Source organism: Brachycentrus maculatus, unplaced genomic scaffold (assembly GCF_059751285.1).
Source record: "Brachycentrus maculatus isolate JH-2025_06_01 unplaced genomic scaffold, ASM5975128v1 h1tg000064l, whole genome shotgun sequence".
NCBI lineage: Eukaryota > Metazoa > Arthropoda > Insecta > Trichoptera > Brachycentridae > Brachycentrus > Brachycentrus maculatus.
The window spans coordinates 1060825-1088426 of NW_028280818.1; the positions used below are offsets into that span (position 1 = coordinate 1060825).

The 27602-nt window shown below is 35.2% G+C and overlaps 1 protein-coding gene across 1 annotated transcript in view; it reads right to left on the reverse strand.

The window, feature by feature from the left end:
• Positions 1–10881: 10881 nt before the first annotated feature.
• LOC148311480 (regulating synaptic membrane exocytosis protein 4-like) overlaps positions 10882–27602 on the reverse strand; it is a 41674-nt gene continuing 24953 nt past the window's right edge. The window contains exons 4-7 of the mRNA XM_088256574.1: positions 21963–22164; positions 20988–21185; positions 19551–19685; positions 10882–13698 (exon numbers count right to left, since the gene is read on the reverse strand). Of these exons, the coding sequence (XP_088112700.1) occupies positions 13696–13698; positions 19551–19685; positions 20988–21185; positions 21963–22164 (538 nt within the window). The 3' untranslated portion in view covers positions 10882–13695. The remainder of the gene's footprint in view (positions 13699–19550; positions 19686–20987; positions 21186–21962; positions 22165–27602) is intronic.

Below are 27602 nucleotides of genomic sequence, written 5' to 3' on the forward strand. Positions count from 1 at the left end.
AATATTTTTTTAAATGTTGCAGTATAAAAAGCAGATGAAAAAGATTTGCAGACATGATATATTTATGATGATATAAAATATTTTCATTCATTCATTTAAACCCTTATCCGCACCCCAATGGTGCATAGGGCACTGCATCATATAAACGCAGAGTTATCTTGATCGTTAACACATGAAGGAAAGGTGATCAGCCCTCCGCTTCCGGTACCAGTCCAAGGTTATATTGAATAAATATAAAAGTGAAGAAATCACTTATATTTATTTGACCCCCCCTGGGAATCGAACCCGGGACCTCCAGTACGGTAGCCGAGCGTGCTGACCATTACGCTACGGAGGCGGACATATCGCTCACTCCTTTCAAGAACGTCATAAATCAAAAATTGACAATTTTCAGTTGTGCATGTTGTCGGAATACCCTGAAAATGTACTATATCCCAGCAAAAGAGGCATATTTTTAACTTAATATTTACCCGCTACAGGGCAGAAAGTGTTGTTTTTGCATTTTGAAGAAAAGGTATTGTTTAATTATTTTTTTAAATATACTAAATATTTTTCAAATGGAGATAAAACCTTCAGGTTTTACCTAAATAGATCTGTTGCACAGTAAAAAGTTAAATAAGTGGCTTGATATTTATTTTTAATATTATAATATTATAATTTTATTATTTTAATATTATATTTTTAAACTTTAAAAACGTGCTCTTGAAAAATCAAGTTTTTTGATTTATGAAGTTCTTGAAAGGAGTGAGCGATATATAATGATATTAGCAGTTGATATTTTTGCAGACATGATATATTAGCTAAATGTTTTTTTATAAAATCTTAAATTAATGTTATTTATTTATTTATTGTGATCTATTAAATTCATTTCATTGAAATTTTAATTTAAATTATTTTTTATTTAAAAAGAGAATTATTTGTATTTTTTTTTATTATTTACACAAATATTTCAATTTCATACTATTTCTGTGAGCCTAAGCGGCTCATTATTAAAATAGGTATCAAATTGTGGTAGAGTGGGTTCAAACCGAGAAACTCTGAGTCCGCGACACTAACCACGGGACCACAACCCGACACATTAAATGATATATATGACAAACTTACATTTAAAGCGTATGTATTCTTCTTACCCTTATCCGTACCCAATGGTGCATAGGGGACTCCATCGTTTAGACGCAGTGTTATCCTGATTGTTACTCACACGAAGGCAAGGTGATCACTCCTGCGCTTCAGGGACCAGTCCAGGATAATATTAAATAAATATTAAAGTGTAAAATCACTAATATTTACCATCAACCCCCATGGGAATCGAACCCGGGACCTACAGCACGGTAGCTAAACACGCTACCATTACACCACGCAGGCGGACATATAGATATATCGTGGGTATTCTGGCAAAAACGTTAACTCTAAAATCCCTGTTATATAAAGGTTTTAGCCTGAATAAAGTACCTGCTATTAAACTTAAAGTTGAATTTACTTATAAAACCACATAAATATAACATTTCAAACTGCTGAGTGTATTTTGCTAGTTTATAGAACGTTGAAAACTTTATAATATGTATCATCAAGTCAAAATTGCATATTTTTGAGTTAATTTTTTTGCCAGTAAGAAACTAGCAAGCTTTGAAAATAGGTACCTGAGACGAATACTGGGTATTAAGTGACTTTGTCAGAAATGACGATGTGAGGAGAAGAACTCAATAGCCCCTCATACTGGAAGTCCTGAAGAGGAGAAGGTGGACATGGTTGGGACATGTCCTTAGAATGCCACCTGAGAGCATCAACCCCTCATGTCTCTTCTTCCAACCCCGAGGATTCCGGCCCCCCGGAAGGCCGCTGACGACCATTCACCGACTATACTCAGCGGAACTTTGAGACGCCGGACTGACCTGGGAGGAAGCCAAGGAGATGGCGCGTGACAGAGTGACTTGGAGACGTCTCGTGTTGGCCATATGCTCCACCTAGGGAGTGAACATGGAAAGAAGGAAGGAAGGATTTTTGGCCAGTACACCCACGATATGTAGATAATTCAAGTTTTGCCAAATGAGTGTGCCAATCTTGGGAGTAGAGAATTTGTACAGGTTGAAGAGCTCCAATGAAACACAGTTGAATTTTTTGATAATTTATTTACATGTTATTGTCAGTTGCTCTTGCGGTATGAGCCAGATGTACATTTTGCATGATACAGTAATAATGAATACAAACACTACCTATATTTCTTGGAATGGGAAGAGACATTTGTATAGGTAAGTAATTAACCTCGGGCAACACTAGTATTACATACGCTCAAACAAAATCGGAAACGTTACATCCTCCCTGGTCCATTTACAGCCTTAATTAGCCTATGACATAATAGATAACAAAATTGATGTATAAACAATATTTTTTAAAGGTAAATAAAGCTATTATAATTGTCATATCGATAAGTATTGTGTCGGTAAGGTGAATCTTAACAACAAATAAAGATTTTAACCAGGACACTGCAGACTGAGGAAACACATGTCAAAATTGCACTACATGACTCCCCAGTCTGCAGATTTTGTATGGAGGATAACGAAACTCTATAACTGTGACGCACTCGCTCGCAAATGAAGTCACACCCTTGGAGGACCACTACTGGACTCCGAGAAGGTGAAGCTCTTATCACCAAGACAGGTCGTAAGCTACATGAGTCATGTAGGTATTGAGAGTGTGCTATGATACTGAGGGAGGTCATAATAGACCTAATATGGTCACAGTGACATAAGGGACGCATGATCCCTTGACCTCATAGTATGTACACATAGTTTAGACCATAACAAAGAGACTGGTATATTATAATATTCATATAAAAACATTAAATAATTCCTTTGACATGAGGCCGGCGCGGAAGGTAAAAATACCCTTCCCGTCCTTAAGCATCAATCGACCTTGCCGACAAAATACTTATCAATACCATTCTAAATGAGAACCATAAAAAATCATGATCAATTGATCAATGTTTATTTGAAGAAGTATCAAGGGAAACATAAAATAGTCTATATATTAACAGTTGAGGCTGTACATTGCCAACCAGACACAATCTGAAGGTGGTCATGCAATTTGAGTCTCGTTAAATGGAACAGACTTAGCTAGCAGAATGCATCAAGTCATACAAATCGCTCACTCCTTTCAAGAACGTCATAAATCAAAAAACTTGATTTTTCAGGTTTTTAAAGTTTAAAATTATAATACAATGTATTAAAAATAAATATCAAGCCACTTATTGAACTTTTTACTGTGCAACAGATCTTTTTAAGTAAAACCTGAAGGTTTTTTCTGCATTTGAAAAATATTTAGTATATTTAAAAAAATTATTAAACAATACCTTTTCTTCAAAATGCAAAAATGACACTTTCTGCCCTGAAGCGGGTAAATATTAAGTTAAAAATATGCCGCTTTTGCTGGGATATAGTACATTTTCTGGGCATTCCGAAAACATGCACAACTCAAAATTGGAGATTTTCGAATTATGACGTTCTTGAAAGGAGTGAGCGAAATGTGTTCTGGATAATGGAGTTTAAAAGAGAAAATATTGACTTCTCAACATGGGTGAAGAAGAATACGGAAGTCTGGGTATTTACAGGGCTTAAGACCCATCAAAGGCTGGTAAAGTGTGTGGTAGAATGGGTAGAATGGTGAATGGTAAAATCATGGGTAGAATGGTGAATGTCACACTTTACACGTGTGACATTCACCATTCTACCCATGATTGACAACTGTACCACTCAAATATTTGGAACTCGTATATATCATACAATTGTTTCTTTTTATCCTTATTTTCAATATTTTACTTACGTATTTTAATTTATTGAACCAAACGATTAATAAAATGTTTATTTCATGTAAAATTAACCATTTTTACTAAAAATAATTTAATTTTCATTTTAATAAATCGCTCATTTCAAAAGATGTAGCTATTTTATGCCAATAAAATAATTCTTGCCAAATTTGTCTGGAAAATACTCCGATACATCTTTGAATTAAATAATTCCTAGAATAAACCTTTCTTCTTTGAACTCCGCTATCAAGGAACATGTTTGTATGACTTTTACAATTTTTATAGATTTTTTAAATACCATGTAATGATTTGGCATTAACTTTATGGAATAACATGATGATTTAAATATACAAATAAAACACTCGTATAAGACCACTTTTTTGAGTTTATTAATGTAAACACGACTAGTTTCGAGAAGTTTAAAAAGTGTGTGTAAACCCATCGATGAAAACATCTGTAGTTTTCGAAACTAGTTGTGTGTAATGAAATGAAATTCAATAAGTGTTTCATTAAAAAATAAATCAACATTTCATTCCGCAAAGTCAATGCCAAATCAATGAGTAATGTAATATAATATATTATTTTTTGATATCTCATCAAAGATGAAGAAGAATATGGAAGTCTGGGCATTTACGGGGCTGACGACCGTCATAGGCTGGTTTAAGTGATCACTTTACGCACGTGTAACATTCACCAATTCTAAATAAAATTGCTTAATAAAAAGCTTCTTTACATCTCACCAATAGATGTCTCTAGTGAAGTTCTAGTGATTCAAGAACAAGGTTTCTAAATTGGTTCATATATATAGAATTTCCAAGAATTTGACTAGTGTGGTTGTCAATAATGGGTAGAATTGGTGAATGTTACACGTGCGTAAAGTAATCACTTAAACCAGCCTATGACGGTCATCGGCCCCGTAAATGCCCAGACTTCCATATTCTTCTTCATCTTTGATGAGATGTCAAAAAATAATATGAAAATAACTCCTGTAATTGGAGATAATCCAGATTTTGTGAACAAGTATTTGGACACACTCAAAATGTTGTAATATAATATATATCGTGGGTATACTGGCAAAAAACGTTACCTCTCTAAAATCCCTGTTATTTAAAGCCTACAGCTTGAATAAAATACCCGCTATATTAAACATAAAGTTGAATTTACTTGAAAAACCACATATATATGACATTTCAAACCACTTAGTGCATTTTGTCAGCTTATAGAACGTTGAAAACCTTATAATATGCATCATTAAGTCAAAATTGCATATTTTCGAGTTAACGTTTTTTGCCGGTACACTCAATATATCGCTCACTCTTTTCAAGAACGTCATAAATCAAAATTCGTCAATTTTTAGTTGTGCATATTTTCGGAATGCCCAGAAAATGTACTATATCCCAGCAAAAGCGGCATATTTTAAACTGAATATTTACCCGCTACAGTGCAGAAAATTTTGTTTTTGCATTTTGAAGAAAAGGTATTTTTTATTATTTTTTTTAAATATACTAGGGTTAATTAAGGTATTGTTTAATTTTTTTTTTTAATATAATAAATATTTTTCAAATGGAGAAAAAACCTTCAGGTTTTACCTAAAAAGATCTGTTGCACAGTAAAAAGTTCAATAAGTGGCTTGATATTTATTTTTAAGACATTGTATTATATTTTTAAACTTTAAAAACGTTCTCCTGAAAAATCAAGTATTTTGATTTATGACGTTCTTGAAAGGAGTGAGCGATATGTTAAACGACCTTTTGTTTCATCAAATCACCATTCAAACGAGTGTTTAAAATATTAAACAATAATAGGACATCTCAAATGTTGAGTACATTTTTTTTCCAATTTGATAGATACACCAAATAAATAGCTTAAAATAATTCTCGGTTTTTACATATGATATTTTTATGGCCCCAAAATTATTACTATGAATTGAGATAACTATAAAAAGAAAATTATTTTCATTTTATTTTTACGTATTCATGTATATTATACTTGGCCTGTTCAATTAATACGCAGTCTGACGTCAGCAAATAAAATGTACTTTATTTAGAAGTCCGCCTCCGTAGTGTAATGGTCAGCACGCTCGCCTACCGTTCTGGAGGTCCCGGGTTCCATTCCCAGGGGGGCTTAATAAATATAAGTGATTTTTTCACTCTAATATTTATTCAATATTACACTGGACTGGTACCTGAAGTGGAGGGCTGATCACCTTTCCTTCATGTGTAATCGATCGAGATAACACTGCGTTTATATGACACAGTGCCCTATGCACCGTTGGGGTGTGGTAAGGGATTAATAATAATAATAATTATTTAGAAGTAACATGGTCTGGGTCCCCTTCAAAGTAGTCACCTCCCCGACGCACACACTTATCCCAACAGTGTTTCGATGGTCCCTACGTAAAGTACTCTATCTGCAAATCTGTTACTTTACAGGAGAGAGCTTAGAAGATTTTTTTAACGTATCCTTTATTATTAGTTAACGGTTTTATCTGGAATTCTAAACTAGTATTATTCATTCAAAAATACGATAAAATAATGTATGAAAACTTTAAGCTTTGTCATAATTAAGTAGTTAGCGTTTTAGGAGTTCAGTTCATTTCGAAAATTCGATGTAGCTAGCGTCTTATACGCCTGAAAACTAGGCGTAATTTATTTTATATATATTTTTTCTTTGTTTATAGATAACGGTCAGTTGATAACATACACCAAATATCTCAAAATTGACAAAAATGTAGTTAGAGCACTTTACGTAGGGCAAGTCAGTTTGATGCCAAATGTGTCTTTTGTGATTCCTTCCTTTTGTGTCCTTCAGCACCTTTGTCACACTTGCCTTAAACTCGGAATCATCTCAAATCTTCTTCCTGTCAAAGGTTTTTTGAGTTTGGAGAATGAGAATAAGGCAGAAAGAGCGAGGCAGGTGAATAGGGTGGGTGGGGAAGAACAGCGATCGAGTGTTTGGCCAAAAATTCACGAGTCCTGAAATCTGAATGGCCTGGAGCGTTGTCGTTTCATCAGCTTCATACCATTCAGGTCTCAGAACTCAAACTCAATGTTTAACCGGATCCACGCGGCTCGCATAACTGTATGTGTTTTAACAAAACATGCCCCATACGCGGCTGACATAAGCGTTTGTGTTTTTACATTGCTCCAAGTTTCGAACCTCAGTTCAATTTAGAGGGATTTTTTCATGGTGTGGAACTTTGGATAAAATAATACGTCAATCCTTGGCCTTATGACATCTGTTGAAATATCTGACTAATAATTTGTAACATCACAAGGATAAATAAAAGAACAGATCCCTGATTTTTCTTGCGGTCGGTAATTAGTCCGCGCCATAATCATGCCCTATATCTGTCTCACTCTCGACGCTACGCATCGCCAGCGGGTAAGAGTGACACACGATGCGTGCTTTGATTTATTTATGTTACGATTTAATTTGTTTATATTACGATATATTTCAAGAATAATGTGACACACGTGTATTATAGAGTATCAAAAAGCCACAATGAATCCCATTGAACGTTTTTGTTTAGGAAAATAAATCATTTCTTAACTAAATACATGATAAAAGTAATCATTTAAAAAATGGCGAAATACCGCCGCGCACGGGCGTCTCTCAGGAACAAAGTTAACGCGGTTAAAAGGTTAAAGTTTGGCCTAAAAGTCGCGAGTTTTGAAATCTGGATAGGCTGGAGCGTTGTTGTGGGCGTTATTGTTTCATCAGCTTCATACCATTCAGGTTTCAATACTCAAACTCAGAGTTCGAGTGTTTGGCCTAAAGCTCTAGAGCTTTGAAACCTATCCAGGGCTGGAGCGTTGATAGATTTCAGAACTAGCGAGCTTTGGGCCAAACACTAGATCATTGTTCTTCCCCACACACCTTACTCACCTGATCTACTTATCTGATCTTTCTGTGTTCTTGTTCCCCAAACTCAAAAGACCTTTGAAAGGAGGAAGATTTGAGACGATTCCCGAGATTTAAGGCAAATGCGACAAAAGAGCTGAAGGACATCACAAAAGAAGCGTTCCAGGACTGTTTCCAAAAGTGGAAACATCGTTGGGATAGGCGTGTGCGTCGGGGAGGTGACTACTTTGGCTTGAAGTGACTACCCAAACGAGTAACTTTTAAATATAGAACATTTTGTTTCATAATTTCCAGTCTGGATATTAATTAAACAGCTCTCAGTCATATACATAGGAGATAAATGCTCTAATATTGATATTTTTATACACAAAAGGGTGAATTTTTAATGAAGGCAAAATGAATTTAGTTGAGGTTTTCAAAAAAAATACCCTTTTTCGACATCAAATAACACCATTGAATAATAATAATGATCAGTTGAAAATTAATTACTACATTTCCTGAATCACAAAATGAAGAAAAAAATACAAGATAACAAAAATGACAGTTTATTTTGCGGTTATAATATTTCCTCCAAATATGCAAAATATTTCAAATTTCTCCGTGGTTGAAAAGTGTTGCCAGATGTATAAAAAAAGAACTATTCATAAATATGTAGGTACTTGTATAAAATGTAAGTCAGCGCAGCGGATACATGATTTCATAAAAGCAATCAGCTTTATTTTTTCAGTATATAAAACAATTTAATTTCTATATCGATAAATGATAGTTAATTATTAGAATCATACATTTTTTCGACTCTTGTAAAAATTCGTTATCACTAAGGTGAGTTTAAATATTTTAATATCCAAAAAAGATTAATTTTAGTCTATTATATATTTTTTTCTCTGTTTAAGATAGTTTTTTTTAAGTAAAAGTATAAATGGTAAATAAAACTTTTCTCTACATTATATATTTTTTGAATGGTGCACTTATTTTATCTGTATTTCTATTTTTTTGTCTTCTTGGAATGTACACTGTAAATGCCTTTGCATTTAAGCAACAATGGCGGGTGTTTTAAAATTATTTTTTCGACATAATTATTTTTAAAAATCATACACAAAAACGCTCCTCAGTAAACCAGCCATCAATATTTGAACCAACAAAATTATATATATATTTTTAAAAGATATAAATTAATAATAAATTTAAGTGAATAAATATTATTTTCAATGATGATGCATTAGAGGAAAATACTACTAAAATAAATATGTATAAATACTTTCCTATCCAGAGTAAACTCTGTCTTATAATGTATTTTTTTTATTAATATACATTATAAATTGTTGAAAACACATAGGTACTTTTCTTCACATGTGCACTGTTGCTATATTTTGGAAAAATCGTTTTCTTTTAGAACAGTATTTGAATTTTGCCATTTTTATGCAGTAAGTATTGCCATTAGCAAAAAATTTATATAGGAAAGAACACTATTTTGGTTGGCTTGGATTTTAATATAGTATATAATGAATGATTTAAAAATAGTTTTTTTTTAATAATATTACATATATGCGATTACTTTCGGTTATGATTGTAGCATTTTGGCAAAGCGTACTCTGATTGGAAAGCATTTTGACTATATCGGTTATATTAAAAGCTATGAATAACGTTTTCTTAATACTTAAATGCAATCATATTTATTTACCTTATCTTAGCATATCATTTGCTTACAGTTATTTAGTCAATTCCGAAAAAGCATTGATTATTTAATCTTGGGTCGGGCGTTTGAACGTGAGGGCACTGGACAAATTAAACTTTAAAATATATTTATATGAAACACTAACTTTGCGATTTTCCATTTTATAATTAAAATGTAACTTTGTTTTAAAATCACTATAAATAATTTATTATAACTTAATTATAATGTCTACCGGTTTCGAAGCTTCTTTATCAAGACTGATTAATACAGTCTTGATAAAGAAGCGGTTAGCTTGGAAACCGGTAGACATTATAATTAAGTTATAATAAAATATTTAGAGTGATTTTAAAACAAAGTTACATTTTAATTATAAAATTAAGCTTTCTTTAAATGAAACCTTCTATTAAGGCAGTTATTTCATCCAATCAATTATAAATTTGTTTACAATATGCAGCATAATAATCAAAATAGATTCAAGCATTTCAAACAAAATGGCCGCCATATCTAGTATAACTCAAAGGTTTTTACGTATTTTAGTATGTATATTTTTTGATAAATGATTACATAGTGTCCGCATTAGGAGTGTGATGGTCAGCGCGCTCGGCTACCGTACTGGAGGTCCCGGGTTCGATTCCCAGGAAGGGGGTCAAATAAATATAATATTTTTTTTCATTCTAATATTTATTTAATATTTTCCCGGCCTGGTGCCTGAAGAGGAGGGCTGATCACCTTTCCTTCATGTGTAAACGATCAAGATAACTCTGCGTTAATATGACGCAGTGCCCTATGCACCATTGGGGTGCGGATAAGGGTTTAATTATTATTATTAATATTTACTATAATGACCTTTCCTTCATGTGTTAGCAATCAAGATAATACTGCATTTATATGATGCAGTGCCTTATGCACCATTGGGGTGTGGATAAGGGATTTAAAGTAATAAGCTTAAGTCAGAATTAAGAGTCACGTGCATAACGATGCAATTCTAAAAAAAAAGTCAAATACAACAATTAATGCCTCATTTGCGTCGCCCAAGATTAAAAGTATATTCTTTTTATTAATTATTTAATATATACAGTGTCTATTATGTTAAAAATTCAGCATATTCAACTTCAAATTATAATATTCTTGTTATTTAAAAATTAAAAGGCGTATGTACACGTGGTTTAGCAGACACTAACAGTTTTCATTTTAAAATATCGCAAACAAATAGCGTGGATGCAAGTACCCACTCCTACCTATTCCCTTCGCTCCTAGATCGTACTTCAGTGCATCACTGGCAAGAAGGACAACACGGTTCTAGAAACGTCACGTATGGAAATACAGCGGAACTTCTCATAATGAGCACCTCTCATAATAGTGAAAACGTTGCTCACTTAACAAGCGGCATTTCGCATAACGAGTAAGAGAGAAAGGGCAAGTCCCTTTTTCACGTCATTTACTTGTGAGCCGGAACTTTCACACCAGTCAAAATAAAATGTTTGCTTAAGCAAATCCAGAATCTTACTTCTTAACAAGTAAGATTCTGGAACGAATTATGAAAGGTCTCACTGTATAGCAAGAGTACCAAACGAAGTCACATCCTTGGAGGACCTCTACTAGACTCCGCGAAGGTGAAGCTCCTACCACCAAGACAGGTCGTGAGTTACTGTAGACTGTGACTCATGTAAGTCTTGGCAGTGAGCTGTAATACAGAGGGAAGTCGCAATAGACCAAATATGGTCGCAGTGACATAAGTGATGCAAGATCCCTTGACCCCAAGGAGAGAAAAAAAAAAGAGTTCCATTCTTATTACTCCTATACACAAGCCAACATTCACACGAATACATATGGCGTACGTCCATTTTGAATCTACCTTTTGGTATTGTCTAGCTTTTTACGGAGATTCGGTCATTGCAGGTGGCGGAATCAGTCTGTCTCTGTCATATATCATGATGTAATGCAATTCATCATGGTGGCTCAAAAACATCACATATGGAAATATAGCAAGGCAGAGAGTACCATTCCTATTTCTCCCCATACACAAGCCAGCATTCACATAAATACATATGGAGCATGTCCATTTGACTCTATCTTTTAGTATTGTTAAGCTTTTTACGGAGATTCTGTCACTGCAGGTGGCGGAATCAGTCTGTCTCTGTCATATATCATGCTGTTGCGGCTCAAAGTGAGGTGACTTTTCAAGAACGTCTCCAGTTTGGCAATTCTGAAAATACTGGCTGGTCAGCCGTATGTATTTGTGTGTATGTATTTACCATAAGATATTGAATAATATTGATGGAAACAGTTTTACGAAGAGATACATGTAACATATAGATGTTACCATGTACATAAGTGGCATATGATATAGTCACAAAGTACATGTTCAGTACTCTGTGTCTATATCAGCACCCTACATAGGTCACATGACTATAAATTTGACTGCTAGGGCCTACCTAAGAACATAATAACATTATCAGGCTGGAAAATCTGACTACTAGAAAGTCTGGATTATCATTTGGTCATTACGTGGCAAGTGTGTGTGTCCTTTTCGCCAGTGACTCTACCTATTTCATACTATGTACACCCTATTTTAATGTGAGAACCAATTTCTAGTGAATTTATTAGATACGTATCTTAGCATTTTATTAAAGCTCATTCATTTTATATACTTTAGTGATCAGTACCCGATCCTTAACCCATACACATGCAGAAATCATAATATATTACTCCAATATATTATAATTACTAATACCGACGCACATATCTGTCGACTGATTAAAAAAAACTATACAATAGTCTTTGTCAATATTTTGACAGTTTTTCTAAATTTTAATATGGACCAATAGCGTAGCGGGTAGAAATATCAGATATTAACCGCATATAATAGCAGCCATCTTGATATTGATATAGATAAAAGTTGATCATTTATGTAGCTGTCGTATATCCTTTCCTTTACCTCACAGTGCTAAGTGTTTTGTCTAAAAGTTGTCAATGTTTTTCTTTCAAACAGTAAAAAAACGCGACCCTCTTATCATACTTAATTTTTGAAATTTTTAGCATAGGTATCACGTGCGTATGACATTTTCAGCGAGTGAAACAATATATTTTCATCTAATATTGGTCAGGAATCGAAATGAATACCAATTTTCAAACTGACATATCTTGAATGAACAAAAGCATAGATAAAGTGCAAGAAATTTAGAGTTTTTCAAAATTTCTACTTATTGTCGTTGGAAATGTCATTGAGCTGAAAATGGGCTGCATTTAATGATTTTAGGCACATAGGATACACATGAGATTGACAGTACTTCACTTGTTACAGCCAGTATATATGTACATATCTCTCACTCCTTTCAAGAACGTCATAAATCAAAAATCATCAATTTTCAGTTGTGCATGTTTTCGGAATGCCCAGAAAATGTACTATATTCCAGCAAAAGCAGCATATTTTTAACTCAATATTTACCCACTACAGGGCAGAAAGTATTATTTTTGCATTTTGAAGAAAAGGTATTGTTTAATTTTTTTTCAAAAATAAAGTAATTATTTTTCAAATGGAGAAAAAACCTTCAGGTTTAACCTAAAAATATTTGTTGCACAGTAAATAGTTTAATAGGTGGCTTAGTATTTATTTTTAATAAATTGTATTATATTTATAAACTTTAAAAACGTTCTCCTGAAAAAACAACTTTTTTGATTTATGACGTTCTTGAAAGGAGGGAGCGATATGTGAAATGATGATGTATCACAAAATATCACAAAAAATGGTGTACTTCTTTTCACATACAGATGTAAATTGTATTATTGTTAGTGGTATGTAGAGTATAATATGCATATCCCAGCAGTGTATTGGTAATACTAATCCCAGGTGTAAAACCTTAATTGGTCACAACGATAAACTTACACAGATATGCACCAATACAGTGATAGAGTGTGCATACACATATCACTCATACCACATCAATTTGTGTCGCAGCATCAGTTACAGATACAATACGTCGTGGTTTGAGTAAAAATTGAAAGAATACAAGACAGCTGTATTGTCTATCAATATCTACGCTAATGATGCTGATGTTATATGAACCTATAATGAGTCTAAGTATGTTTCAATCAATGTGTTTTGTTTTATCATCGAAAAATGTTAGTTTCACATAATTGGGGCCGTTTTCAATATTGTTTTTTCAGTCTTTTCATCCGGTAACGCATCGCTCACGTTTCATCCGCCGTACTCCGATTTAGCTTCACTTTATACTATTCTGATTGTTTGACAGCGGATACTGGTCCGTTCGGCAAGCTAGCATCTTCTGACGCGCTTGTCTGCGGTACACTGTCATCGCAGGTGCTTCTTCATCCGGGCCACTGAAGTCCAATGTTACTGGAAGCGATAACAAGCATATGTAATTACATGTATTGGTACACTAAATATATCGTAGTCATACAGGAGAAAGTGAACAAGTGCATTGTTTTACAAAAACGTAATAATTGACTATTTGATATCTTACTAGCTTAATATTGCCCTGAAAAAATCCCAAAGGATTTTAAACTTGGTAGTAAAATATATTGACTTGTTAAAAATGACTAACTGCATTGGTGTTATTTTCTTGCCAAGCAAAAGTGACTTAAATGGCCCTCCTGAGCATTTTACGTTTTGGTAGTTGGTCACTTTCTCCTGTATGACTACGATATAGTCTATTTCCTAAATAAATAACAGCAAAGTTGATTATAATATGCTTATATTATATCGACATGCCCTACGTGAAGTGCTCTAACTACATTTTTGTCAATTTTGAGATATCTGGTGTATGTTATCAACTGACCATTATCTACAAATATAAATAAATAAAAAAAATATGTAAAATAAATTACGCCTAGTTTTCAGGCGTATAAAACGCAATCTACATCGAATTTTCGAAATGAACTGAACTCCTAAAACGCTAACTACTTAATTTTGACAAAGCATAAAGTTTTAAAACGATTTAATACATTATTTTATTGTGTTTTTGAATGTATAAACTAGTTTAGAATTTCAGATAAAACCGTTAATTAATAAAAACATACACACAAATAACGTTGAAAAAATCTTCTACGCTCTCTCCTGTAAAGTAACAGATTTGCCGATAGAGTACTTTACGTAGGGGCCGTCAATATTCAGCGCTTATAGCAACGAGCATACGCTTGTACATTTTGCCAGTTTCTCAGAAATACGGTATATTTGATCACAATAATTACCGTTATGGTCATATAGCCCTAAATAATTTTTAGTATTACTTAAAGCATAATTCTTAGTATTCTTCGATCAGTGGCGGATTTGCCCTAAGGCAGAAGGCCCCGTAGTTTGCCCCGGCAGTTTATTTCAATGTTTTAGAATTAGTACATAAACCCTGATCACAAAACGCGGCAACACGCTGCCCCAAAAATAGCTGTTCCCGAAACCAATAGCTATAAAAGTTGACCAAACAGCTATAATATTCTTGAATAAAAAAAAAACCGTTTGTTATTGACTATGATATAAATTGTAAAAAAAAGTTTAAAAAATATATAATTTATATTTGAAGCAGTAACTTTGTGATTTTCCATTTTATAATAAAATGTAACTTTGTTTTAAAATCACTATAAATATTTTATTATAACTTAATTATAATGTCTACTGGTTTCGAAGCTAATAAATCAGTCTTGATAAAGAAGCGGTTAGCTTGAAAACCGGTAGACATTATAATTAAGTTTAAATCAAATAATTTTAGTGATTTTAAAACAAAGTTACATTTAATTACTAAAAAATATATTTTAAAAAACTCACTCAGAACTTACTCCCGGACAGGTTGATAATAATAGTAATAAAATTATATTGAATAAAACCGTTTTTTTTGTGTTTTAAACACCGTGGTCATCCTATGAACAAAGACTTTTTTTATCTAGAGGCAAGTCTTCACAGGTCAATTAACAATGACAGGTATATTATCAACAAATACACAAAGCCAAGAAATGAATCATTTTTGGTCGCAGTTGCTTTTGATATGGTCACAATGACCGTAAAGAAGGGATTTGCGACCAAAAATGTTACATTTGTTAGTACCTACTCAATTTCTACTAGTAATGTACAGTCGAACCTGGATATAAGAGACATGGATAAGAGAAACCCCTTTAGAAGAAAAATGGTTAAGGTCCCGTTATTTTATTCCTGAGGGCGTTTGTCCACTACACGGGATTTCACCGTCCGGCAGTCCGGTTTTGAAAAATGAAAACGGCTGTGACAGTTTAGCATGATCGAATTTACGTGCAACGTGTTCACGCACCAATCAATAGCTCCAATCCGAAGAAAGATGGACAAAAGCTCAAGCTAATCGTCGTTTTAAAATGCTTACTGACGTGCCGGACAGTAAAATTACACGGAATTACACGAAATTCCGGGTAGTGGAAAAGCGCCCTGAGAACCTCTATAAAAGAGTCCAGGATAAACTCTGTATAAGACACAATCTATGGGAACTGACCTCTATATGAGATAGAGCCGAAATATAACCTTTATAACAGAGTTTGGTTGACCTTTATATCATTTTTATGATAGTATTTTTATTTCTTGGTATTGGAGGCGCATGCTCCGAATTTCATGGAAAGCTAGACGCACCAACGAGTCCATTCGCCAGGAACTACACTTGGATGACTTGACTCTGGCCAGTGTCTTTACACAACGGATTCTTTAGTTCTTTGAACATGTTGCGTGTGGCAATGAAGATAGCCTGGAACGACTGGTTGTGATGGGTAGCCTGGAGGGGAAGAGAGGGAGAGAAAGATTCCCCACACGATGGACTGATCAAGTCAAGGTGGTTGGAGCGCTACATGCAGCGCAGTCAAGGGATAACTGGAGAAGAGTCATTGGTTTCACAAGAGTCACAACCCTCAATAATGAGGAATAAGGCAGAGAAGAAAAATAGTATAGTGAGTAAAAAAGAAATAAAGTCCCTCTCCAAGCACAAAAGCTAAGTCTCTTTTTTGGAGAGGCTCAGCGCAACTAAAATTATAAGATTGTATTAAGTAGAAATGTATAGAAATTAAATTAAATTGTATGAAAAAATGTAGGTATTGTATATTAAATAAATAAAAAAAGTAAGAGAAATATACTATGTGTAAAAGCAACTAGCCGTAACTCAAGTTGCGGCTGTTTGGCGTAACACGGCTCAAAGCATTCTTATAGCTGGCCTCTATCATATACAATCACAGATTCTATGTACTCTGTCTCTTTCCTTTACCGAGATATTCATTATCCAAATAGCTGCAAAAATGTACATGTTTTGGCAAAAAGCATCATTTTAAAATTCGTTTATCTCAAAACTACTGTTTTTAACTTGTGGCTATTTGCCTTTGCATATAAGTATATCGCTCACTCCTTTCAAGAACGTCATAAATAAAAAATCGTCAATTTTCAGCTGTGCATGTTTTCGGAAGGCCCAGAAAATGTACTATATCCCAGCAAAAGAGGCATATTTTTAACTTCATATTTACCCGCTACAGGGCAGAAAGTGTTGTTTTTGCATTTCGAAGAAAAGGTATTGTTTAATTATTTTTTTAAATATCCTAAATATTTTTCAAATGAAGAAAAAACATTCAGGTTTTACATGAAAAGACTTGTTGCACAGTAAAAAGTTCAATAAGTGGCTTGATATTTATTTTTAATACATTGTATTATATTTTTAAACTTTAAAAACGTTCTCCTGAAAAATTAAGTTTTTTGATTTATCAACTTCTTGAAAGGAGTAAGCGATAACTCTAATATCCAGGTTCGACTGTATTTCTATTACAAAAGATATTAAAAAATTCACATACACGGGACAAATTGCATTCAGGGGTGCATGGAGTATTTTGTATATAACATACCTAGTTATGGATCGTGATTGCAACCTTGGGAGGGGGTGACACGGGGGGTGAGGGGACATTATGTGATGTACATCGAGGGAATGACACACAGCAAGGGATGATGATACGGGAAACATAAAAGGATACAACACCAAAACTCGGACACTATTTCAAACACTGAATATGCTCCGGAAATGCGGGAAACTATTGAATTTGACAGCTTTTAAAAGAGACATTATTACTAACCATTATACCAGTTTTCCGGAAGGGCAGGCAAAGAGAATAGAAACTTACCATACCCCTCAAATAGTTTTTGCAAATAATCTCGGCTGTCCAAACTCAAAACACAGTAAGGGACATTTTTTTTGTAGTACGTTTTTTTGCATTTTTGGACTAAGCAAAAATGCAAAAAAACGCACCACAAAAAAGGTCCCTTACTGTGTTTTAAGTTTGGACAGCCGATCTTCACCTGTTCCACATTCATGCATTTCCTCATACATACTTGCTGATTATTCCAAGTCCCTGACCTAATCATTTTCAAGTATTTGAAACACTTGATCATGCCAAGTTTTCCTCAGTTTTCTCCGCTCCTATTTCCAGTTACATTCACCTCATAAATTTGTTTAACCATTATTTCCTTGTTCATCCGCTCCACATGCCCAAACGATCAAATAATTAAAATACCTAATCATATCAAGTATTCCTCAGTTTTCTCTTCTCCTATTTCTACATTCTACATTCTACATTCGCCTCATAAATTTGTTTCACCGTTCTTACGTTCTTTCTTCAGTCATCCGATCCACATGCCCAAACATTCTCAATAATTTGATAGATAATGCTTATCTCAGCCTTGCATTCTTTCCTTACTGATGTATTGATGTATTGATCCATTGGAACATCTATCATACGTTGTTTTGCCGCACTGAGAGAACTCATCTTGACTGTAATTCAGCCTGCTTTCATCTTTTTGCCAATTCCATACTTCGCTTCCATTATTATTTAAAAACATTATTTTCTGTGTTATTTTGTCATACCTTGCTAACGCATCGAAATACGTGAACAACATATGGCATAATAACCCACAAAATAGTAGCAGCTCCTTGACAAAAGTATTATTTTCTGATAACATGCCTGATTTAAAAAATAAACCATACAACTTTTAACCAGTGATTTCTTCATTTTAAAAACCAGCCTCAATTTAAAAGTAAGGTTTTGGGGGGTTATTTCAAATATTTTAAATGGGTTTAAAATACTATCTACAACATTGAAGGGTTGGTAAAAACTACGGCTAGGTTAGGTCAGGCTAAAATGTACATTCAGTATGGTCGGGTTGGGTTACAAACTCATTAAAATCGTTTGATTTGGTCAATGTGTTAAGGAGTATCTTTTAATAAAATGTTCTGTCTGCAAGTCTAGGTTACAATTATGGTCGTGTGTTTTGTGACCATATCGGCTGCCATCACAACCAGTAAAACATGGGATACGTCAAGGTTAGGTTGTGTTTCTATTTGGTTTTAAGGGTAACTACGAGATGTGATGTAAATTTAGGTTAGATGGTGTATTTGGTTGGTGTTAGGAAGCTGATATTTTAAGGTTAGGTTAGATTTTGATTGTGCTGGATGTACATATAGTGGACCGATGAGGGGCTAGGTTATTTGAGGATACTTTGAAGTTCGGTTAGGAGCTAAGTTAATTGTCCATATTTCTAGATTTGTTCGACAGTGTAAGGTATGGTTAGGTTAGTTTTATGGACGTTCAGGGGTGTATGAAATCGTAACGTCAGATTGGTGGATTGACTAAGTAAGGTGAGGTTAGTTTGGGTTGGTTAGGTTAGTTGGATAGTCCAGGTAGGTGCTGTAGAGTGATGTAAGGCTATGCCAGCCGTACGGCACTGTGAGGTCAGGGTGGAATGATGTAAAGCTAGGCCAGCTGTTTGTTTCATGGCCAGTGAGGCGAGGTTAGATCGGGTTGGTACAGTTAGTTGGATGCGAGTCCAGGTAAGAGGTGCTGTGGAGTGATGTAAGGCTAGGTCAGCTGTATATGCATGACACTGTGAAGATCAGGTTGATTAGGTTAGTTGGATGCGCATCCAGGTAGGGTGGTGTGGAGTGATGTAAGACTAGGCCAGCTGTACAGCACTGTGAGTTCAGGGTGGAATGATGTAAGGCTAGGCCAGCTGTTTGGTGAGGTTAGATCGGCTCGGTTAGGTTAGTTGGATGCGCGTCCAGGTGGAGTGATGTAAGGCTAGGCACTGTGAGGTCAGGGTGGAATGATGCAAGGCTAGGTCAGCTGTCGGCAGGTCCAGGCCAGGTCAGGTTAGGAGTTGAGGCTGAGAGCGGACCCGCCCCTGGAGAGGGCCAGCGACGGGGGCCCACTCACCAGGGAAGTGGTCCCGAAGAGCTTGTACCAGCCGATGACGATGTTGGCCAGGTTCAAGTCGTCCAGCATGATCTGGGCGACTCCCATGAACACCTTCTTGCCTTCTATCCTCCCGTAGTCACCCCACACGGTCACCTGGAAGAGAAACACCATGTTCATGTCACAACTTATCAATCTAATAGACTTCTTCGTCTTCTCCCATAGATCAATCATAGTAGACTTCATCTTATAGACTTCTTCATCTAATAGACTTCATCTAATAGACTTCATCTAATAGACTTCTACTTATTCTTCACTCCCTACGTGGAACATATGGCCATCACAAATCTTCTCCATGTAATCCTATCATACGTTATCTCCTCAGTTTCTTCCTTGGTCAGTCGAGCGTCCCAAAGTTTTGCTGAGTATAGTGGTCGGTGAATGGTCTTTCTCCATATTACATTAATTTTTTAAAGGTGTATGAAATGCTGGTGGATTTTTTCATATTCTAGTTCTTAAGCTTTGAAAGTATGGCTGATAGTGGCACCAAAGTTGAGAATTTTTTTAAATATCATCTTTTTTCATATGTATATTATATACAAAAGAAGATGATACTTTACAAATTTCTCAACTGATTTCTATCGCTTACAAGCAATATATATCTTCTCAAGTTGAGAGACACCTATAATATTAACTAGATATCCGTAAGATAAATAATTCAGTGTCTGATAGAATAAATAATTATAAATTGTAAATAATAAATAACTGGACACCCCAGTTTTCACCAAAAAAGTCATAAAAGTAGCGTCCTGTGCTTGAATCGAACTATAAACTGAACCGTGTAGCATTGTTTGTCGGGACATTGTTAGTCATGTTGGCACGCAACCAGTCATGTTGGAATGGCGCCAGTCATGTTGGGATGGCCCTAATCATGTAGGCATGGCGCCAGTCACGTTAGCACAACACCAGTCATGTTGGGACGCCGCCCGTCTTATTGGCACGCGACCAGTCATGGCGTGATACCATGCGGGAAACCCACTTAAACTTAAACTGTGCACCTTCGAGTTAAGCTTGTATGATGTTCTCTGCGTCAATTTAAACCATGATGTTGTGCGAAAGCGCTAAAAATCAAGAATGGATATATTATGGCTCTAGGCACCAGGTAGGCTCTTTTTTAAAAAAAAAAATATATCTGAGCCCGCCATCCACCCGCAGCAGTTAAAGAGTCCTGAAGGACTCTCTGTCAGCTGCACATAGAGGAAAATCTTCAAAATATTTCTGAAGAAATAAATAATGCTCTATTCAATTAATGAGGGGGGAGGAGGATGTACGGACAGAGGCCGACACTTCGTCCCCACCCCTCGGGATCCCCTCACTACCTCTGTTTCTATTATTAGTAATAATAAAATAAAACAATAAGAAAAGAAAACCAGGTAGGCTCTAGGCAGACCAGCTCACCTGCAAGATGCACCCCTGGAAGGTCTCCCGGAAGGAGAGCTGCTGCTGGTAGAGCGGGTCCAGCGTCCGGCGCGCCGTGGAGGTCTTGGCCTTGGCCACGCACTTCTTCCCGCTGACCAGGTACACCTTCACGTACGGCGCGGGTAGCACCCGGCAGCCCTGCTTAGCTTGCAGGCCTCGGGCTCTGATCACCTCCACCTGTGATCAAAACATCCAAAAACATTTATCTCACCTCGCCAGTTTGTGGGACAACCGCTGGAGGCGCGTTGCAGAAGCCTAGGTGATGACCTATCCGACATTGGATCCGTGATACTTCATAAGGAACTGTCACGAGAGGTGGTATCGTATGTATGTACATGGTAACATGATAAAAATACTTCAGGACATTGGTACCATAAACCAAGCTAGGTCACAAAATGCCGCACCCTCTTCTAGAGGAACGGAAGGTCTGTTGACGACAGTCAACAGTCTGGCTTCTCCTGAAGAGTTTTATATGCTTTCCTCCCAGCAACTCCTGAGGAGTTTTTGGTGACAAGTTCCTGATTGCCCCACACAAGAGATTATCCCTCCTGTACCCAGCACAGATTAAAATAAAAAATTTAAAAATATATATTATTTGGAGAAATAAAATAACTTTGATTTTGTATCCACTAAAGTGATTGGATCAAAAAACAAAGTTATTTTATTTCTCCAAATAACATATATAATAATGATTCACAAAGTAAGTAACTATTAAAATAAAAACATCTATTTTTTAGTTAGAAGAAACAAAAATCCACTTTATGATCTATATCTATATACCTTGTACATCATAAGCGAGGTAAATAATAAATACAATTCCCATCTAAAAAAAAATTGTAGGTTGGATGGTTGCTCCAATTAATGAAAGTAAAAAAATGTAATAAATATAACTCATGTGGTAAAAAACAATTGTTTTTCTTTTGCAATTTTAATGAAACTAAAATAATGCGTTACCTCCAAGAATCCCTTCTGGTAGCACATGGAGAGTTGTATGTCTCCCAGCGCGGGGGCGCCCAGGACCTGGCGCCCCACGAGCTGGCCGGGGCCGAGCCCCTCTATGAAGTCGTGCAGGCCTCCGCCGCCGCCCGCGCCTCCGCCGGCCTCCGAGGAACCCCCGCTGCTCGCGCCGCCACCCCCCCTCACGCCAGGAGACCATCTGCCCACAGAGATGCTGGTTAGAAGATGAACAAAACGAAATCTTGGTGTATTTATTATTATTCTTTTTTATTGGCAATGCACCCAAAATTGATACATGCCACAAACAACGGGTATTTTTTTTATTATTATGCTGCAAATTAACACTTTTTTTAATCATTACTAGTACTGAAATTTTTTTGTTATATTTTTTCAAGTACTTTATGATTGGATTATTGATTTTTGGAGAGTTTTGTGATAGAAGTCCTGGACATTTAGCGGGAAGGACAAACCCTCTGAACGAATGTCTGAAGGCACCCAAGGGACAAAACCTTGGTCTATCGAAAGTTGACTGATTGGGTCGTTTAGAGGCAATTTAATACTGGAATTTCAAAAATTCAGGATACGGAATGGTCAGTAAAATCACAATTTCTCCTTTCAAGAAACTTATGAACTGAAGGATTCTCATAATTTGGAGTTATATTTACAGGAATTTCATGAATCGGAGATGTATTTGCAGGAATCTCATGAATTCGAGATATATTTGCAAAAATGTCATGGAATTGGAAATACAAATTCAGGATTCTCATGAATCATAGGTACATTTTTAGAATTTTCATGAATGGGAGTTACACTAGCAGGAATATCATAATTTTTAGTTATATTCGAAGGAATTTCATACATTGGAGCTGTATTTGCAGCAATTTCATGAATCAGAGCAATATTTGCAGGAATTTCGTGAATTCGAGATACATTTACCGCAGTCTTATGAATCGGAGATACATTTAAAATAGTCTCAGGAATCAGAGATATAAATTTACAGTCCTGATTTTGAAAATTGAAGTTTTAAATTGACTCTAAATTTCCCAAATCAATCGTAAAAAAGCAATCTAATTTTGAATTGGAATTCTTACATATAATTTCTATGATAATTTTTCTGTGGATTTCTTATTATTATTTTAAATTTCAATTTATTTTTGTTTAAAAGACTGACTTACTGCTTTTTGGTATTTCACCGTATCCAGTACACTTAGTACGAATAACAATTATGCAATACACAATCCCAACTGTATTTAATTCAATTACACAATACAATATATATATCAAGATGCATTCCAAGCCAAATTTTCAAGCTCAAACTGTTATGCCAAATTCTTGAGTTTGATACGCAAAGAAGCGTAAATATGTTAGTGCAGTAAAACCTCGATATAACGGACTAATATGGGGGGAGGGGGTGTCCATTAAAGTCTAAAAATATAAAAATAGGTTAAAAAAAATCATAATACTTTTTTTTTTATATATAAAATATGAACACTGTATTTAGATGTATTTTGTCCACCTCCGTAGTGTAATGGTCAACACGCTCAGCTACCGTTATGGAGATCCCTAGTTCGATTCCAAGGGAGGATCAAATAAATATAAGTGGTTTTATCACTCTAATATTTATTCAATATTACCCTGGACTGGTGGTACCTGAAGCGAAGGGCTGATCACCTTTCCTTCAAGTTTTAACAATCAATACATCACTGCGTTTATATGTTGCAGTGCCCTATGCACCGTTGGGGTGCAGATAGGGGTAAGAAGAAGAAGAGAAATGTAAATAAACATCACAGAACACAGACAAAATTCTATTTATTGTCTTGGGACACTTGTCATAAAGTGACGATGCTGTTTGATATCAACACCCTTGCTTCCGGTAATCCTGTTTTTAAAAAGGATTCAAGCTCTGTTGGCACATTTGAATTTGTTTTTTTTTTATAATCAACTCTCTAAAATTAGGAAAATGTGTATAATACAAAGTTGAACTTTGTTATCTGACGTTATTAGAGGTAAATAGATGTTATTACATTGGTGAGATGTGATCTTACCACTGATAACCTCACTTTTGGCAGTGCCGTTGTTGCTCCGGCTAGGTGCAGTCCACAGGCAGGACGGCATCATGTCTCAAATTCTATTGCTAGACGTATGACATGATTATCACGGCCGCTTAAAATCGTTTGCATGCGGCGACACTCGAATTTAAGCATGTATAATATCAACACAACGTAGGGTCCTTAGTCCTCCTCCGTAGTGTAATGGTCAGCACGCTCGGCTACCGTTCTGGAGGTCCCGGGTTCGATTCCCAGAGGGGGGTCTAATTAATTAATAAGTGATTTTTTTCACTCTAATATTTATTCAATATTACCCTGGACTGGTACCTGAAGCGGAGGGCTGATCACCTTTCCTTTGTGTGTTAACGATCAAGATAACACTGCGTTTATATGATGCAGTGCCCTGTGCACCATTGGGGTGCGGGTAAGGGTTCGAATGAAACGAATATCAACAGGATGTTTTCAATTTTTTTTACATTTGACTGGATTTTTGTCTGTTGTATTTGAAGTTCGTTAGATAGAGGTCCGTTATATCGAGGTTTTACTGTATTATACAATGACCAGAAATATATAAAACCTGTTTTGGGAGCGTTGGTCTCAAATTTTGTTGTATAGCAACAAATTTCCTTGTGCATTGAGACCGTTTTGTTTTTTATTATTCTAAGTAGTTTACAACAGCTAATTTTTCCGACATTTTTCCACATCAGTTACTTCTGTTTATTTCTGATTCAACTTTTTCAGTGACATCTATGTTTGTAATCAGTAATTTTTTCAAATTATCAGAAACCTTCATTAAATGTATGCAAGATTCTCCTGAATAATTTTACATACTACTTTTTATAATAATTTGAAATAAAAGTTGAATGAATTAATTTTGCTTATAACATTTTGAGTGTATTCAAATACTTGTCACAAATCTGGATTATCTCCAAGTAGGAGCTACTTTATTTGCATTTTTTTGACAATTCAACATAGGTGAAAAAGAATATGAGAGTCTGGGTATTTGCAGAGCTTTCGACCGTCCCATATGGTTGGTTAAGTGATACACACGTGAACATTCACCAATTCTACCCATGATTGACAACCACACTACTCAAATTCTTAGAAGTTCTATATATATGAGCCAATTTAGAAACCTTATTCTTGAATCACTAGAACATCACTAGAGACATCTATTGGTGAGATGTAAAGAAGCTTTTTATTAAGCAGAAACTCTTATATTAGTATGTGAGGTCCGAATCCTGGATTATAATCACACACATGAGAAACGCCAGAAAATACCATTTTCATTTTTATTATTAAGCTTATAATTTGACCAGATAATTTATTTACAACATTTTGAGTGTGTCCAAATACTTGTTCACAAAATCTGGATTATCTCCAATTATAGGAGTTATCTTCATATTATTAATAATATGAAAATAACTCCTGTAATTGGAGATAATCCAGATTTTGTGAACAAGTATTCGGACACACTCAAAATGTTGTAAACAGTACGTGCAAGTTTACAATAGCCACCTATGTTTTTCCTTTCCTCATTCCAACATAGATGGCGGATGTGAACTTATAACTATCACGAGATTGATCAATATATCTCTAAAAGTTCCAAAAAATGAGTAGTGTGGTAGAATTGGTAGATGTTACAAGTGTGTTAAGTGATCACTCAACCAAGCCTTTGACGGTCGTGAGCCCTGTAAACGCCCAGATTTCTATATTCTTCTTCATCTATGTTGAGACGTCAAAAAATGCAATTAATTTTGTTAAATTTCAGCAAAATATCAAAGGTTTTTAAATATATGTGGACTGTATTAAAACACTCTGGTTTTTTTGGGTCTGATTTGGGACGGTTACATGTGCACACGGAAGTCTACCGACCAGGAACTTCTACCGGTCTGTTCATCTTGGAGGTCAATAAGGAAAAAAGGAAGAACAGCTCCCTTAAGCTTGTTTAGACTCTATGCTGGTACATCTGGGTTCAACCAAAATTAGATACTGTCCAATTTTAAGTATTTTGCCCGGAGATTTGAATTTTTACAACAGTTTCAATATTTTTGGTCAGACATTCATTAAGTATATATAAAATATAAAACACCCTTTACACGGACGATGGATCGCTGCGATTCTTTAGCTATCTTCATCTTTAATCATATAAATTACGATTAAGATACTGCTTCGATACGTTGCAGTGACTTTTGCACCTATGGATGCTGATAAATCAAAGATCTAGCAATATTTTACTAATAATCTTCTAACATCTCAAACCATAATAGTTAGGTTATGTTAGCTTAGGTTAGATCAAATATCTAGCAATATTTTACTGTTAATCTTCTAACACCTCAAACCACAACACTTAGGTGTTAGGATAGGTTAGGTTAGGTCAAATATCTAGCAATCTTTTGCTGTTTATCATCTACTACCTAAAACCACAACGCTTAGGTTATGTAAGGTTAGATTAGATCAAATATCTAGCAATATTTTACTGTTTTTCTTCTAACACCTCAAACCACAACACTTAGGTGTTAGGATAGGTTAGGTTAGGTCAAATATCTAGCAATCTTTTACTGTTTATCTTCTACTACCTAAAGCTACAACCCTTAGGTTATGTGAGGTTAGGTTAGATGAAATATCTAGCAATCTTTTACTGTTTTTCTTCTAACACCTCAAACCACTACACTTAGGTGTTAGGATATGTTAGGTTAGGTAATAATCAAATATCTAGCAATCTTTTACTGTTAATCTTCCATCACCTAATGCACAACAGTTAGGTTAGGTAGATAACGGTTAGAAAGATGAATAAGTCACTGGTCAACGACTTTAAACTCTTGTCAAAATCGACCGCAAACACGCAAAAGAAACACATCATAGCGATCGGTGATCCTTTTTTGAGATTGAACATTATCCATCGTCCGTGCAAAGGGTGCAAAATACACTCGAACCGGGCAATTTATCAGTTGCGTAGTTACAGAACTCGCCACCCGTCAAAGTTGCCCGGATTGACTGTAAAAGAGGCACACTTACCTGTGTAAATCAACTTCATACACACTTAGAGAATTCAAGGCATGGCAACACTCATTTATGTGGTTAGTTAGGGCAAACAAAGAAAGAGCGTCATTTTAAAAGAAAAAATAGTAAGTATATGACACAAAGGTAAATAAAGGGTCGGGGAGTAATACATCATTCATTTGTGGTGAGAGAGAGCGGCAAAGATGGATTAAGTATCAACCAATGAGAGACAGTGGAAGGGTTTTATAAAGAGGATCATTCAATAAAAACTAGATAATTGAGTACTTGGGTTTTTCCAAGATGGCTGCTTCAAACGACCTTACGAACTGTCAAAATGTTTATTTTGAATTGTCAAATTGTTCACTGATAATAAACAAACACGTTAAATGCACGTTATTTCACTATAATTGATTAATTGCGATCTTAAAATACATGTATATCGATCTAATGGATCGATCAGTCTATTTGATCCATTTCAATCTTCATAAATATAGCCAGTTTAGGAAAATAGCTCACGATTATTGATTTTTAAATACGTCCCTAATTTTTGGTTTTTAATACAATGACGTTACGACTTTATATTTTG